Source organism: Canis lupus, chromosome X, assembly GCF_011100685.1.
Source record: "Canis lupus familiaris isolate Mischka breed German Shepherd chromosome X, alternate assembly UU_Cfam_GSD_1.0, whole genome shotgun sequence".
Classification (NCBI taxonomy): Eukaryota; Metazoa; Chordata; class Mammalia; order Carnivora; family Canidae; genus Canis; species Canis lupus.
This window is the reverse complement of record NC_049260.1, coordinates 119242991-119258675: the sequence shown is the minus strand read 5'-3', so window position 1 is coordinate 119258675 and position 15685 is coordinate 119242991. Positions and strand designations below refer to the sequence as shown.

The 15685-nt window shown below is 64.4% G+C and overlaps 3 protein-coding genes across 3 annotated transcripts; 2 read left to right on the top strand and 1 right to left on the bottom strand.

The window, feature by feature from the left end:
- Positions 1-1452: 1452 nt before the first annotated feature.
- On the top strand, positions 1453-3361 carry LOC119878131 (melanoma-associated antigen 8-like). The gene is given in 4 exon segments (XM_038588850.1): positions 1453-2215; positions 2217-2417; positions 2419-2569; positions 3210-3361. Coding segments are annotated over 4 exon segments (1200 nt in total). The 5' UTR covers positions 1453-1519.
- A 249-nt stretch (positions 3362-3610) lies between these two features.
- Positions 3611-4967, bottom strand: LOC119878130 (formin-like protein 5). The gene is made up of 3 exons (XM_038588849.1): positions 4928-4967; positions 4689-4814; positions 3611-4143 (listed from the first exon to the last, which is right to left on the bottom strand). The coding sequence occupies exons 1-3, from the start codon at positions 4965-4967 to the stop codon at positions 3611-3613; spliced, it is 699 nt and encodes a 232-aa protein (XP_038444777.1).
- Positions 4968-7684: 2717 nt separating this feature from the next.
- Positions 7685-8452, top strand: LOC119878129 (melanoma-associated antigen 10-like). The gene has a single exon (XM_038588848.1). The coding sequence runs from the start codon at positions 7685-7687 to the stop codon at positions 8450-8452; it is 768 nt and encodes a 255-aa protein (XP_038444776.1).
- The last annotated feature ends 7233 nt before the right edge of the window (positions 8453-15685 follow it).

The following is a 15685-nucleotide window of genomic DNA, read 5'->3' as shown; positions in this document are numbered from 1 at the left end:
CCCCGGGGAAATGCGCCTCGGGGGGGGTGGGGGGTGGGGGGGGGACCCGAGCCCAGGGAGCTCAGGAGCCCATCCGGAGGGAGGTTTGCCAGGGCCTGAGGGGGGGAGGGGCACAGGGAGTGCCTGTGGGGGCGGGGGCCCTGGAGCCCAGGACAGAGGGGACCTGGCAGGAGGTCGCCAGGGATGGGAGGCCTGGGAGGCCCCCTGGGCAGGCTGGGGACCTGCCTTCGGGCGGGCCGCCGGGCGGCCAGACTTCCACATCCGGGTCTCCCGAGAGACTGGGGGCCCTTGGCGTCAGGAGCACGGCCTCCCTGAGGGGCAGACGGTGGACCCCCGCCCACCCTACATTGAAGGGGTGAGTGGCCCCCAAGGCAGCCCTCAGGCCCAGGAGGGGATGGCCCCGAAATCTGGGTGCCCCTCCCTGGCAGCCCTGGGAAGAGAACCCGGGGTGTGGCCTATCCCGCGGAGACCCCTCCTCCTCTCCAGATCTCTGGGCTCAGGGAGGGGAGGGCCTGGGTCTGAGGGTCTGCACTCAGGTCAGCAGAGGAGGCAGGTGCCCTGCCCTGCCCTGCCCTGCCCTGCCCTGCCCTGGTCCAGGCCCTGGCGGGGGTCGAGGTGAGAAATGAGGGGATGCCTTCCTCAGCAGGATCCCTGGGGACCAGGCCGCCCCGGCCGCTTGTGTGGGCCATGGGGAGAGGCGGGACGGGTGGGCCGACTGATTTCTCTGGACTTTGGCTGGTTGCGGGGTCGGGGTAGGGGCCCTTGCAAGGAAGGTGCAAGGAGGGTGGCCTCAGGGCCAGCCGGAGAGTCTTCCCACGCCTTGCGTGGGGTCCAGGTGAAGAGCGAGAGGCGCCCCATCCTGGCCCAGAGGGAAGCTTGAGTTGGGCCATTCCTCCCCTGGTGCGTGATCCGTGATCCGTGATCCCTTATTTGAACGGCACAGGATGAACCCCCAGAGACCTTTGGCAGGCCTGCCCAGAGCCGGTCCCCCTGGCTTCCTCATGGGGGAGGGTCGGGGCAGCCTGGTCTTGTGGGGACACTTTGGCCTCAGGACCGCAGACAGAGGCCGGGTCCCAGGCCCTGCCAAGGGCACTGGCAGGCCCAGGAGGGGACTTGGACTGCTGGGGGCCCTCCCAGAGTGCGAGCCAACCTTCCTGTGTGCACTGGGGGCCCAGGGCTGGGCTGGCAGTCTGCACCCTGAGGTGCCCCTGCTTCCCTCCTGCAGGGGCTCCAAGAACTGGCAGCGCAGCAGAGGCCTTGGTCGCCGGCAGGAGGCCCTCAGGTCACAGAGTGAAGGAGGCATAGCAGGTCTGTGTCGCTGGACCTGGTGAGGTCCACGTTGTCTCCGAGCCTGGTGCCAGGGGCTCAACTCGCCCAGCCCAACACACAGGGGACTCCTTGTGTAGCCAATCCTGATGCGGCCCGCTCTATGCCCTGGCACGGGGCCTCTCTTGGCCCACCGTGCACCCCGACCAAGCCATCCCACCGCTGTCTTCAGCTTTAGCTCCACGCCCACACCATGCCCCTGAGGCACACGAGTCAGCTCTGGAAGCTGGAAGAAGACCCGGGAGAAGCCCAGGGCCTGGTCAATGCCCAGCTGCCAGAGGCTGAGGATGAAGACGAAGTTTCATCTCCCCCCTACCTGTGTTCCTCTTCCTCCTCCTCCCCCCCTCCTCCTCCTCCTCTTGCTCTCCCCTTCCTTGTCCAGCTCTGGCCTGTTCTTTGTGCCCCCAGAGAGGGGTCTGAGACTGCCTGGAGTCCTCCCCAGAGCCCTCAGAGTGCCGGGCCCTCCCCCAGTGGCAGGGCACCCAGTGGCTGGAGCCAGGTGGAGTTTGCTGGCCCCAGTGGCCCAGAGGAGGAGATCTGGAACCCCTGGGAGGTGCCCGAATATGCGCAGCCCTCTGCCCAAGGAGGAGACACAATGCTCATGAGTGGGGCTGACCTGGTGGGGTTCCTGCTCCGCAAGTATCTCAACAAGCAGCCCACCAGCCAGGCAGAGGTGCTGGAGGTCCTCAGCCCAGATATGCAGGATGCCTGGCCCGAGATCTGGGGTCAAGCCTGTGAGTGCATGCAGCTGGTCTTTGGCGTAGAAGTGAAGGAAGTGGACCCCATCGCACACTCCTACGTCCTGGTCACCGTCCTGGGCCTCAGCTACGATGGGATGCTGAGCGGTGAGCAGGGCCTGCCCACGACCGGCCTCCTGGTGCTGCTCCTGGGGGGTGATCCTCCTGGAGGGCGACCGTGCCCCCGAGCAGGAGGTGTGGGAAGCCCTGGGGGTCATGGGGGTGTTTGCCGGCAGGCAGCACGTCATCTATGGGGAGCCCAGGGAGCTCCTCACCCACGTCTGGGTGCAGGAAGGCTACGTGGAGTACCGGCAGGTGGCGGGCAGCAACCCTGCCCGCTACGAGTTCCTGTGGGGGGCCCAGGGCCCACGAGGAAACCAGCAAGCTACGGGTCATGGAGTATGTGCTATGGGTTAATAGCAGGTGGCCGGTTTCCTCCCTGGCCCCGTTTGATGAGGAAGAGTGGCCTGAGCCCCAGAGGGCGGCCAGGCCCTTTCCAGCCTTTGGTGGGTCGGCAGCTTCTCCCGCGGGATGGGCACGAAGGGAGGCATCCCTTCGGCTGCTTCTTCCCCGTGGGGCGCCTCTGGGTCTCCCTGTGTGTGTGTGTTTGTGTGTTTGTTTGTGTGTTTGTGTTGGAGAAGACAGACCACTGGGCTTTCTAGGAGTGCAGGGCCAGGGCGGCTTGGGGGCAGAAAGCAGGGTGAAAAGCCACTCTGGGGGCCTGTTCTCTGCCGCGACCCGGAGATCGAGAGCTTGGTTAACATGAGGAGGCTCTTGCACATCGCTGCTCGGATTCGGGGGATTCATCAGCTTGGGAGGCTACGTGTGTCACTGACATTCCCCCCGCCCGGACCGCCGCAGCCGCCGCCCCCCCCCCCCATCCCGAACTTCTGTACATCCCCCAGTTCAACAGTTAAGAGTTTCATCTCTGTCCTGAAAACCAGCTGGCCAAAGTCCACCTTCGTCCCTGTGTGGGTCCCACCCGGATCCTCATCCCAGGCAGGGCACTGGGACAGAAATGGGTTGGGAAGCAGCAAGGACGGAGGGGTCAAAGGACGGGGTCGGGTCGTGCAGCCAATAAAAAGGAAAAGTCTTTTGTTCTGGCTTCCTGTGCCTCCTGGCCCGTTCATTCTGCAAGGGCCCAAGGAACCCGGACCGTTGTGCTCCGGCATGGGCGGGGCCGCGGAAAGGGCGAGAAAGGGCCCGCCGGAGGCCAGGGGAGCCCTGCTGGCGGCTCCCTCACGGCCACAACAGCGGCTGAGCTCTGCTCCCTGCAAGGCCCTGTGTGTGAGCAGTGAGGACACGAGGGGCCCGGGGACACGCCGCCTCGGGACGTGTAAGAGGCCGCCGTCCGGCAGGGAGGGTGGGGAGGGGTGTCCTGAGGCCTGCGACAGCCCAAGGGGCGAAAGGGTGACGGGGGCGGGCGGCTCCCGGGGCAGGCTCTGCAGGGTCCAAGGCACCCGGGGCCCGGGGGGGCTCTGTGGGCAGCGCGACTCCTCGTGTGCAGCTGAGGATGCGAAGCAGCGGGCGGGGGACGGAGGCCGACCTCACTCTGCCTCCAGGTCGGAAGCGGTGGACCTGAGGCTTTGTGGGGGGGCGGGGGGGGGACACGCGCAGATTGCCTTGGCGTGGCGGATGGCTGGGCACAGGGGGCCCAGGAGGCCAGCAGTCTCCCTGACCTCCCAGCCTGAAGGAGGGCCCCGCCCCACCTGCTCCCCCCCCCCCCCCGACCCCCCAGCCTGGAGTCCCATCTCCGCCGGACCCACATGCTGGGAGCGCTGGGGACCCCTGGCACGGGTCCGGATGTGAGGTGGGCCGACGTCCGCCTCGGAGGTCTGAGAGAGCGGAGGGCCTCGCGTGGGGGGTCGGATTGGGGTCCCCGCCGAGCGAAGGCGGGCAGGCCCGGGCTGGCGGCAGCCAGGCGAGCAGGTAGCCCCGGAGCGGCCCGGAGGGCGGCTGGAGGGGGCCTGTCGGGAATCCCGAGAATCCACGCGGGGGAAGGCGGGGGCCGCGGCGTGGAGCTGAGGGGGTGCCCGGAGGCAGGACGGGCCCGGGCCCTCCCGGAGCAGGGGGTGAGGAGCTGAGGGAGAACTGCGGGGGGTCCCCCACCCCACCTTCATGCCTCCACTCCTCCCGGAGAGAGATGGAGGCACTGGGCCCCCTCCTTGGGACTGGGGGGCGGCCCTGGGGAGGCCGGACACACGCGGCCACCCGGGAAATGCGCACTTTGGGTTGTGGGGTGGGGACAGGACCCCACGGAGCTCAGGATCCCCGTCGGAAGGGAGGTTTGCCGGGGCCTGAGGGGGACAGGGGCACAGGGGTTGCCTGTGGGGGGCGGGGTGGGAGGGCAGGGGACACAGGTGCACAGGACAGAGGGACCCGGCGGAGGTCAGGGCCCACGCTATGTAGAGGGGCCCCACGGGAAAGCGCGGAGGAGTGGGATGGGGCCAGATGGTGGCGGGGGGGTGCTGCAAGCCTGGCACAGCCAGGTACCCGAGAGCCTGAGGCCTGGTTTGGTGGGAGCAGACGCTGAGGGGGAGGGGAGGGAGGGTCCCGGGGGCTAAGGGGAGGCGAGGGATGGACCCTGAGGGGGACAGAGGGGACCCGGCGGAGGTCAGGGCCCACGGTGAGCCCGGGAAGCCCGCGGGGGGAGCGGGATGGGGCCGGATGGTGGCGGCGGGTGCGGCAGGCCTGGCACATCTGGGTACCCGAGAGCCTGAGTCTGGTTGTGGCGGGAGCAGACGCTGAGGGCTGAGGGGAGGGTCCAGGGGCTAAGGGGGAGGCGAGGGATGACCATTGACAGGGACAAAGAGGACCCCAGTAGAGGGTCGCCAGGGCTGTGAGGCCCCCGTGGGGATGGGTACCTGCTCTCACGTGCGAGTATGGGTGCTCAGACTTCCACATCCGGGCCCTCCTGAGGCACTGGGGGCCCCCTGGCGTCAGGAGCAGGGCCTAGGGACACGTGGGCAGAGGGGAGGGCCCGGTGGTGCTGGGATTCCGGTGAGGAGCAGAAGAGGCCCGGGGGACCCCGCACCCCAGCCCAGAGTCGGCCCGGGAAGGTCGTGGGGGGGGGGGGATGGGAACACGTGGTGAGGCCCCAATTCTGCATCGGGGCTCTGAGAGACCAGGGGGCTGGTGTTCAGAGCAGGGCCTCCTGAGGGGGCAGAGGGGGCCCAGGTGCTGGGTTCCTGGCGAGGATGTCCATGGAGGACGGAGGGACCCCGCACCCAGTCCACAGTCAGTCCCGGGAGGCAGGCCGAGTGGAGCCAAGCAGAGGCCTAGGCGCCCAGGGAGCCCCGCCAGCAGGGGTGGGAAAGAAGGGCCCAGGGAGCCTGTCCCCGCCCCCCAGCTCAGCCCCCTCTGTGAGCCTGGGAAGCCCCAGGCTGGGTCATGGTCCTGATGGAAAGATGGTCACTCCCTGTCCCCGGGGGGTCCGGGAGGAGGGGGAGGGCCGGGCCTGGGTGTGAGCGCCCTGGCCTCCGGTAGTCTGCCGAGGGGCCCAGGGTCAGCTAGGGCTGGTGGAGGCGAGGATCCCCGAGGGAATGAGACCCGAGGGAGTGGGTTCCCAGGGAGCCCGGAGCACCACGGCCCTGCCCCTGCTTCAGCCTCGGGAGGCGGGGGGGTTGGACGAGTCCCGAGCTGCGTGGTCGCTTGTATGTGACAGGGCCTCCCACACCTGTGGCGGTTGGGCTGGAGCACTGCCTCCAGGGGTGGGGGCTGCGGTGGGGTCAGGTGGAGTGGGAGGCAATGGCCCACGTGTGGCTGGTGGCCAAGGCCAGGACTACAGGGGAACTGCAGCCCTAGGAACGCAGCCCTAGAGTGGGTCCTGGGAGCCCCCAGGGCCCGAGGACCTCCTGGGGCGTGCCCTGGCTTGCAGCCAAGTCTCCTAGAGCCTGGGGAATTGGAGGAAGGAGCAGGGTTGCAGACTGCCCAGAGCCGACCCGGGGCCTGAGGGGGATTGAAGGGTGAGGACCAGAGGGAGGACTGACGGACCCTGGGCCCAGCACGTGCCAGTCCAGGGAAGAAGGAGGCCCCTGTGCAAGATGAGCCCATTGCTACGGTCCTGATGTCCACCTCTGAGAGTGTTAGGGCCTGAGGGCTTGTGCTTCAAAGTAGCAGGACCGGGGTTGCTTGGTGAGGGTGTGTGTGGAGGGTGTATGGCCAGCGGGGAGTCAGGGTGAGGACCTTGGGGACGTCCTGGCTGGCCCCACCTGGCCCATGAGCCAAGAAGCAGTGCAGTGGAGTGGGGCCCTGCCTCTGGGCAGCCCACGGAGGATGGGAGAGATCTGGCCCTCAGTGGAATGCTCACTTGTCCCTGGGGCGGGTGGGGGCAGGAAGGTGGGCTGACCTGGGGTTGGTACGGTCTTGGTGTGAGGGGCACGTCTCCTCTATGGGAGGTTGGGGGCCCGGAGGAAGAGCAGGCCCTGGCAGGATAATGTTTCAGGGAGCGGAGGGCCTGGGCCTGAGGGTCTGGACTCAGGTCAGCAGAGGAGGCGGGTGCCCTGCCCTAGCCCTGGACCAGGCACTGGCGACAGTCGACGTGACATATGAGGGGATGCCTCCCACAGCAGGATCCCTAGGGACCAGGCCGCCCCAGCCGTTTGTGTGGGCCATGGGGAGAGGCGGGACAGGTGGCCCAACTGATTTCTCTGGACTTTGGCTGGGGGGGGTCGTGGCAGGGGCCCTTGCAAGGAAGGTGCAAGGAGGGTAGCCTCAGGGCCAGCCGGAGAGTCTTCCCAGGCCTTGCGTGGGGTCCAGGTGAAGACCCAGAGGTGCCCCCATCCCAGCCCAGATGGAAGCCAGAGCTGGCCCATCCCTTATGCATGATCCAGGAAGAATCCTGGAGACTTTGGCAGGTGTGGCCAAGGCTGGGCCCCTGGCTTCCTCCTGTGGAGTGTTGGGGACCTGTGATCTTGCAGGGACAGTTTGGCCAGAGAAGGACAGGGCCGGGGCAGTCTTTTGAGAGGCTGAGGAGGGGACTCCCCACCTTGACTGCAGGAGACCTCCCAGAGAATGTGGCAGCCGTCCTGTCCACACTGGGCCCCAGGGCTGGGCTGGCAGTCTGCACCCTGAGGACCCTCCTCCTTCCCTCCTGCAGGGACTTCAAGAACTGGCAGCAGAGGCCTTGGTCTGAGGCGGGGGTCCCTCAGGACACAGAGGTGAGGAGGCGCGAGCCAGAGCCACTTGGCCAGGTGAAGTGCACGCTCTCTCTGAGCCTGATGTCAGGGGTTCTCCCAGCCCAACACAGGGGACCCCTCTGCAGGGGAGCCGGGCACGGCCCCCTGTCAGACCTGGTACCTCGGGGTGTCTTGGCCGGGCTGCCCCCTGACAAGCTCTCCCAACTCTGTCTTCAGGTTCAGCCCGAATCTGACACCATGCCCCTGAGGAATAGCAGCGAGCTTTGGAAGCAGGGAGAAGACCTAGAGGAGGCCGAGGGCCTGGGGATGCCCAGCTGTCTGGGGCTGAGGAGGAGGAGGAAGGGGAGGAGGAGGCTCCACCTTCCCCCTCTACCCCATCTCCCCCATACCACCTATCTCCTCTCTCTATCCTCCTCCCCCTCCTCCTTCCCCTCCTCCTCCCCCTCCTCCTTGTCGTCTTGCCCTTCATTGTCCTTCTCTGGCATGGTCTTTGGCCCCCCAGAGGAGGGGTCTGCTACTCCCGCGGCCCTGAGTGCTCCCCAGAGCTCTCAGAGTGCCGACCGCTCCCCCAATGGTGGGGCAGCTGGTGGCCTTGGCCAGCCCGAGCCTCCTGGCCCCAGCGGCCCAGGGGAGGCGGGAGATGAGGAGCCCTTGGTGGAGGGCAGTTTCCGCATGAAGACGGCTGCCCTGGTGGTATTCCTGCTCCTCAAGTATCGCAACAAGCAGCCCACCAGCAAGGCAGAGATGCTGGAGGTCTTCACCCCAGAATACCAGGACGACTTCCCCGCCATCTTGAGCCAAGCGTCCATCTGCTTGCGGCTGGTCTTTGGCCTAGACGTGATTGAAGTGGATCCCAGGGAGCACTCCTACGTCCTCAACCCCATCCTGGGCCTCACCTGGGATGGGATGCTGAGCGATCAGTGGGGTATCCCCAAGACCAGCCTCCTGGGGCTGGTCCTGGGGTTGATCCTCCTGCAGGACGGATGTGTCTCCGAGGAGGTGTGGGAGGCTCTGGGGTTCACGGGGATGAAAGATGGCCAAGAGCAAATCGTCTGTGGGGAGCCTGGGGACCACCTCACCGTCTGTGTGCAGGAAGGCTACCTGGGGCGCCGGCAGGTGGCAGGCAGCGACCCTGCCCGCTTTGAGTTCCTGTGGGGGCCCAGGTCCTCCGAGGAAACCAACAACCTTCAGGTCATGGACTTTATGCTCCAGGTCGGTAGCAAAAACCTGGGGTCCTCCCTGGTCCTGTGAGAACAGATTCTGAGATAAGGAAGAGGGAGCTGCAGCTCCAAGGGCAGCCAGGCCCTTTCCAATCTTTTGTGGGGCCGGTATGAAGGGAGGCCTTAGGGTGCTTCCTCCCGGTGTTGTCCTGTTGGGTGTGTAAAGAGAAAAGCCTGGGCGTTCTCAGGGGTTAAGGGCCAGGGCAAGTAGGGGGAAAGCAGGGCCAAGAGCCTCCCTGGGGGCCTGGGCTCTGCAATGACCCTGGCATCCAGAGCTTGGTTTCTTTGAGGAAGCTCCCCATGTTTGTTCCTTGGGACAGAAGGGTTCCCCAGCCCGTGTGTGAGTGACACGCACCCCTTTGAGATCATACTTGCCAAGCTCAAGTGTTAGAGTTTTGTCATGTCCTGCATACAATTTGGGAGACCTTCCCTCCTTGTTTGGGTTCTGGATGAAATCACAGGGCAATGGCGTTGGAATCTGTTGGAAAGGCCAAGAGTGCAGCAGGCAAGTGCTGGAGTATGGAAATAGGAAAATAAACCTTGTTCACTTCTCATTTCTACCCCTGCCGTGTGCCATTTTTCCAAAGCAACGTCGATGTGCGCTGCTGCATTCACTTGGTTTTTCAGGAACGGGAGAGAAGGGTCCTAACGCCAGGGGAGCCCTGCTGGCAGCTCCCTCATGGCCACACATCGGCTGAGCTCTGCTCCCTGCAAGGCTCTGCGTGTGAGCAGTGAGGACAAGAGGGGACCAGGGTCACGCCACCTTCAGGGACTGTGTCTAGCGGCGGGAATCCCCACGGGAATGCGGGGAGGGTGCCCTGAGACCTGCGCCAGCTTGCCAGCCCCGAGCTTTTCCTGGAATTGTGGGAGCTCTGTGTTGCCCCCAGAGGGGCAAGAAGCCTACCCCGGCGTCACGGCCATTGAATCCTATGTGGTCTTGGAGGGTCGTGTGCAGACAGCTCATTCTGCTCAGTTTCTCTTCGGTTCCCCTTGCTCTCCCATCCTGGGATATGTCACAGGAACAGCAAATTCTTAAGACAGGGGGTGTGGTGGTGGACGTTACAATAAGGCTGGACCTTCTCCCAACCACTAACGGTCCTCATTTGTCAGTGGTCCCGTGTGCCGGTCTCTCCTGAAATGGGACAGTAGCAGAGAATGGCAAGTGGCAGTGCATCAGGGGAAAGAGCACATTGCCAGCCCATGGAGATTTCTGAGGTTCCTGCCACAGTAATTGCAGCAAGGTGCTAGGATTGAGGAGGGATTGCTGCCCCTGAACCACCACAGCCAGGTGAGTGTGCAAAGTAGTGACCATCAGATGTGATCCTGCCTTGGAAGCACCCGCCCCACAGCCGGTGGATGCGTAGGGACATTCTGTAGACGAGCCTCTGTGCCCCACAGAGAGGCCCTGGTGGGCAGTCCTTCCTGCCACCTGACCCTTGGATCCCCGAGTCACGGCCATCAAACCCCTCATGCCCCGCACCAGGTTCCTTCGGGAGTCCGGCAGCCCGCTGCCCAGTGGCCGGGGCAGGATCTGGGACGTCCTGCTTCTGGGGCCCAGTCGGCAGCCCCCACAGCCTCTGCTGCCCACCCTGCCCTGTCTTTCCTGACCGTGGCCTCAGCCTGCAGACCTTGGGGCTTGGTCCTGTCTCCCCACTGCCAACTGCTCTCTCCCCAGTGCTGCTGCTCACAGGCACTCATCTTGCTCTGGCCGTCCCTCTCTGCCTACTTGTGCTCCCGGGGGTGCTGACCAGGGTTCTCTGGCGGTCCATGTCCTAGGGGCTGGTAAATGACACTCCTAGCCTGGTGACCCTGGCGACTGTGCCAAGTGGGTATTGTCAGAGAACTCCTGGGTTATAGCCATCGTTCTGTGAAGCTGGTGTCCTCGTGAAGGCCACTGCGAGGTTGGTTCTATGAGGCTAAGGCAGAGACGGGGTGTGTACCTATCAGCCATCCCCAGAGCCGCCGGGACCCTAGGGTCCCGAAAAGGGTACTTTGAGCAGAGGAAAGTGTAGTGGGTGATGGCAGTGGTGACCGGGATGCTCCCCCACACCCCACAGGCCCCCTGGCTCACATGAGGATTCTGTAAGAGCCGGGCAGGAGGGCCTTTGGGTCCCCAGGAGGCAGGAAGTGCAGAAGGTCAGTTACCCCACGAGAGGGGGAAGGAGGAGCACCCACCATCCTGAGGCTTGTGGCCTTGGGACAAGTCCCAGGATCAGGCCCTGTGGGACAGCCCCGGCTGGATGCGGGGACCCTGCATGCTCTCCTGGGAGAGAATTGACTGCTGGGGCCCGGGGTTTGATCCAGGCCACCATGGACTGCTGGCACGGAGCACTCAGGATGCCCGAGTACCAGCATGTGGGTCCTTGGGGAGGCATCTCCGGGGTGCCAGGTCCTGTCCCGCAATGTCTGTATTCACACACAGCGGCCAGGTGTCTGGCAGTTGTCAGCAGGCCACGGCGGATTATGCACGAGGTCCCCTGTCCTCAGCAAGAAGTCCTGACATTCTCTAGATGCCCTGAGCCGGTGCCCTGACAGGCTGGCAAGAGGCGCCTCAGCTGCGGTTCTGCTCCTCAGGAGCCCCCGTGCCCAGCGATGGCCAAGCCTGCTTTGAATGCACCCCCTTGGCCGGGCTCTGACCTACTGTCTGGCCTCTACCTGCCTGCCCTGTGTGACAATACCACTGGCACCTGCCCTGGGCCATTCCTGGGCCCGACTTGGGCCTCCCTGCCTGTCCTCAGGGCCAGAGTTAGCCAAGCCAGGCTGTCCCCACCCCCAGAGAGAGCGGGAGTGCCAAGGATCCCCGGGACTGTCCCCTGTGGGGATGCAGTGCGGGTCCTTAGACCCCCTGGGTTGAGTATTCACCTGCTGACCTGATGGGTGGCTGACGTGCAGCCTGCCCAGGGCAATGAGCCTGCGGGATGACATGGGGCCCCATTCAGCTGGGCGACAAGGGGCCAGACTCGGCCGGGGCCACGCCTGAACCCCAGGGTGGCCCTCGAGGGAGCATAGCTCTTCCAGCCCCATGCGTGTGCGATCCTCTCCTTCCTCACACACTCGGTCCTGCCCCCACGTGTCCCTGGGGCCTGGCATCCAGGTAGAAAGGATCGTGACCCCGAGGCGCTACTAAGAGGTCGCGTGGGCAGGGGTCTGTGTCAGGCTGCTGTGGCATCGGTGCCCGGCACTCCCACGGTCCCCCAATCATGGGACGTGGAGCGTCGGCAAGATGACCCCCCCCCCCTCGGAGGACAGCTGGACCCCTGCTGGCGGCAGGGAGGACCCTGAGGTCCACACCTTCGGGCTTGGCCCCTGGAGGGCGCTCACCTGCTGGGGCGTTGTACGGCTCCCCCTGCCCCGATGGACGTTCCGCTAGCCTGATCGTGTGCACGGTCACACGGCTCATACGGTCACAAGGGTGACACGGGCATAGTCTCCCTGCAAGGTCAAGCATTGCTGTACTTTGGCAGGGTGCCACCCCGACGTACAAGGCCTGGTCCACATTGGCGTCCACAGACATCGCGGTCGTTAGCGTGTGTCTCGGGCCTGCTTTCTCCGGATGTGGAGATTGGGAACCAGGCAACGCTCATCTTCTGATCCCGGGCCCGTGAGGAGGGAAGTCGTTCTGTCACGCTGAGGATGTGTTACCCAGGCTCAAGCAATCAATAATCAATCGTGGCAACACGTGGATGCCTCCATGATATCCCAATATTAATGGGATGTGGGGGGCTTCCAGGAGGGTGAACACCTCCACATTCCAGGAGAGTGGTGCCACCCAAATCTTCGGGCACAGGTGGCCCTGTGTGCAGGATCCTCCCGGGCCTCCCCCACGGGTTGTCTTCCTGTTGACTCCCAGGGTGTCCACTGGTCATTGTTAGGGACCAAATCGCCGTGCCTCCCAGATTCACATGTTGCCACCATACGCCAGCACCTCCGAATGTGTGTGTTGCTGGACTTTGGGCCTTCCAAGTGCTGACGGGGTTCAGACGGAGCCAGTGAACATGAACTCTAAAGCCATATGGCTGGTGTCCTCAGGAAGAGTAGGAGGGGACGTGGGGAAGGCGACAGCGCCTGGGGCGTGCACGCACGCGGGGGGGACCGTGTGCAGAGCGGCAACAGTGTGGCCACTCGCAGAAGGAACAGGAGGTCGTGAGCCTGCCGGCACCGTACCCTTCAACTCCCGGGCTTCAGATCTGGGAGGGAACCCATGACTTTTGTCCTGGCAGCCGGGACACGCGTGCTCGGGCATGTTGGAGTGGGCTGCGTGACTTCTAGCTTTTTGAAAACTCGCACGTGGGCTCCCAGGGTCGAAGACCATGCTCCTTCCACCTCGTCCAGGGAACATCCACTGTGTGACGCTGGGGACAGATGGGCACAGCTGTCTTCCGGCCCCGGGGTCTCCTGGTGCCGGGCGAGGAGGCGTGGGTTCCCCTCCTGAGCTCCGGGCCGCTCGGGTTCTGCTCTGTGGGAAGCCGGCCGTGTCCCCGCAGCCCCTCATGTTCTCGCAGGTTTGGAGGCTCCAACTTCAAGAACCAGGGTTTAGACCATTTGGTTTCCGGGGTGGGCAAGCCTCTCTTCCCGGCTCAGAAAAGGCCTTCGTGTCACTGGGTCCCTCCCGCGGCCCCACCTCTGTGCGCAGGGGGGCGGGGAGGCAGATGTCCACGTGTCCTCCACTTCTCATGGGGACGCTAGGGCTGCCGGATTTGGGCCGATGACCTGCATGGCCTCGATCACCCTCCCGCCTCCCTAGGGTGCCTCTTGGCACAACCAGTGGTCCCGGGGCATAGGGCTGCACCAGAGCAATTTGGAAGAGGACTCAGCTTGGTCCCTCACAGGGGGGGATGCCTCCCGGTTCTATCCGGTTCTAATCGGGAGCCATCTGTCCTTCCCGATTTTGGTCTGTGCGGGTTCATTTTGGGGCTCTACTAGGTTTCCCGGGAGGTCCCCACCCCACTAGCTTTGGAACTGTGACCAGCAGGAGTGGGCAATGCCAACAGGACAGCCCCGGGGCTAGTTTAGCTCATCTGGTGGACATACCATCCTTGGTACCTGAGCTCAACCCACCCCCCAGCCGCTGGGCTCGGCCCCCGCTGTCATGCCAAATCCAAGAAAGTCACCGAATACCTCCCAGGGCCAGAGACCTAAAAGGGGGCTAAAAGGGGACCCTGTGCCCGTCCACAGGGGTTCCCAGGAGGCTGGGGCTGCCTCTGGCCTAGATTCGGGTCGAACCCCGTTAGGACCCTCCTGATGGAGGTCTGGGGCTCCCACTTCCCTGGCTGTACCTCCGTGCATCCCGGGTGGCGGAGGTCCCGGAGGAGCCTGGGGGCTCCCGAGGAGCAGCTTGGCTTTTTGCCAGGACCACCCTGGGGAGGAGGAGGTTCCTTTGCTTGGAGGCTGGAGGAGCACAGTGGGCCCAGCCCTCCAGGGACCTGGCGGCGACGTCCATCCCAGCAACATGGACCCCCGACCATTTCTGAGGGCCTGCGCTGGGCCGAACATGGTGGCCTGGGACGTGTCCCTGCACCTTGCACCACTCCACTGACTTGCTAGAGCCGGAGGTATGCACAAGACCCGCGGAGCCTCTGACATTAACCTGCCAGTCTACGGTGCACACTTCCCCGCAGAGGCTTTCCTCCTGAAGGTTCTCTCCAAACCCCGCGGCTGTCGCCCCCACCCCAGGGAGTGCCCAACACCCGAGCCCCTGCTGGCATCCCGGCCCACAGACCAAGCCCCTCTGGTGCTTCAGCCTGCCGGGGCTGCGGGCAAGCTCCGTCTTCCATGTTGCTGAAGCGCCTGGAACGGACCAGGTGAGGAACCTCAGCACCTGGCCTCGGACTTCTCTGGGGCTCGAAGCCACCCCCGGCGGCCCGGGGCCGCGAGCTCGGCCACCAGGCCATGGAATGCAAGCTGCCCCTTAGCCAGAGACATGCCACTTTGCCAGAACGTTGGCCTCATGGTGGCCTCACACCCCTGAAGGCCCAGCAGGCCACCGGCTCACGGGAAGGCCAGCTGCCTTTCTGGAGGACCAAGAATAGGAGACCCGTGGCCCTGCAGTTCCCAGGGGCCCAGTGCTGAGCCCCAGTGGGGCAGGCAAATCCATGCTAATCAGGAAGTTTGGAGGAGGAGGCACTAGTGGGCAGAGTGGAGAACTGGGGACAGGGCGGGCTTTTGAGAGTGGCCTGGATCAGGAAGTGGTTTTCGTTTCAGGGAAGGACATGTAAGAATCTTCCCCTGCCAGAGTGTAGAGATAAGGCCCGAGATTGGATTGGTGGGTCCACCCCATGGACCTCTGTCCTCTGTGGGGAGGGAGCCTCTCGGGGGCAGCGCAGGCTCCTTCCCCATCTTGTGTCATAACCCACTCGTGGGATGGGGCGCTGAGGGCTGTCCCTAGCAGTGGGTTGTGACGGCCGCCATGGGGCTTGAGCGGGGAAGAGCCACAGAGCTCCTGCTCCTAAGCTCACTGCCACGCCATCCTGGCCTAGAGGATTTTCTGTCTTTGCTCCCTTGCACAACCCCAACTTGGGCCCCACGTTCCGCAGGATGCCAGCTGCACTAGCTGTGCGCGAATGACGGATCTCGTGCTTTCTAACTCTTTTGGGTGTAATAGAGATATTGTGCTTCTGTGTCTTGTGTATTGATCAAAGGCCCTCGATCCTGCGCTGGGCTCTCAGGGACACGGGCAACCCCAGGGATAAGTCGGCAGCAGCTCCAGGTCTGCAGGGCAGGAATGCTTTGTGCTTTCTCAGCAGGGAGAACGAGTATGTGGAGTGCGTAGCCGACTCAACGACCTCGTTTCTGCCAATTAGAGCTGGCTTTTCTGCCGTAGTGTTCTCTTGAACCCCTCGACCTGCAGTGTTCCACGGGAGACGCCAGGTCTTAAGTCAGTTGCGCCATGACGTGACCTCCCCCCACTGGAGGATGGGAAATTGGTCTGAACAGGAAGAGCTGGAACAGGAGGCAGGGTTAGGAGAGGCCCCACCGGCAGACAGGTGCCGGGGGAGGCCGGGATGAGTTGAGGGTTGTCCAGACGTGTAACCCGGGATTCCTGATTCAGACTTCTAGGCCCGGGGCACGGGCCTCACTTTACATACCAGACCCATCCTTTGCTGGGTTGGGCCGGGCCAACCTCGCACACAGGGCGTGTGTGTGTGCGTGTGTGCCCGTGTGTGTGCACGCGGGTGCGTGCACGTGTGTTTAAACATGAGTTGGTGAGGATAGTTGGTTGTAGTAACCCTGGACCCAGGTCCAGCTGCCCGGGATGGGGGTAGGA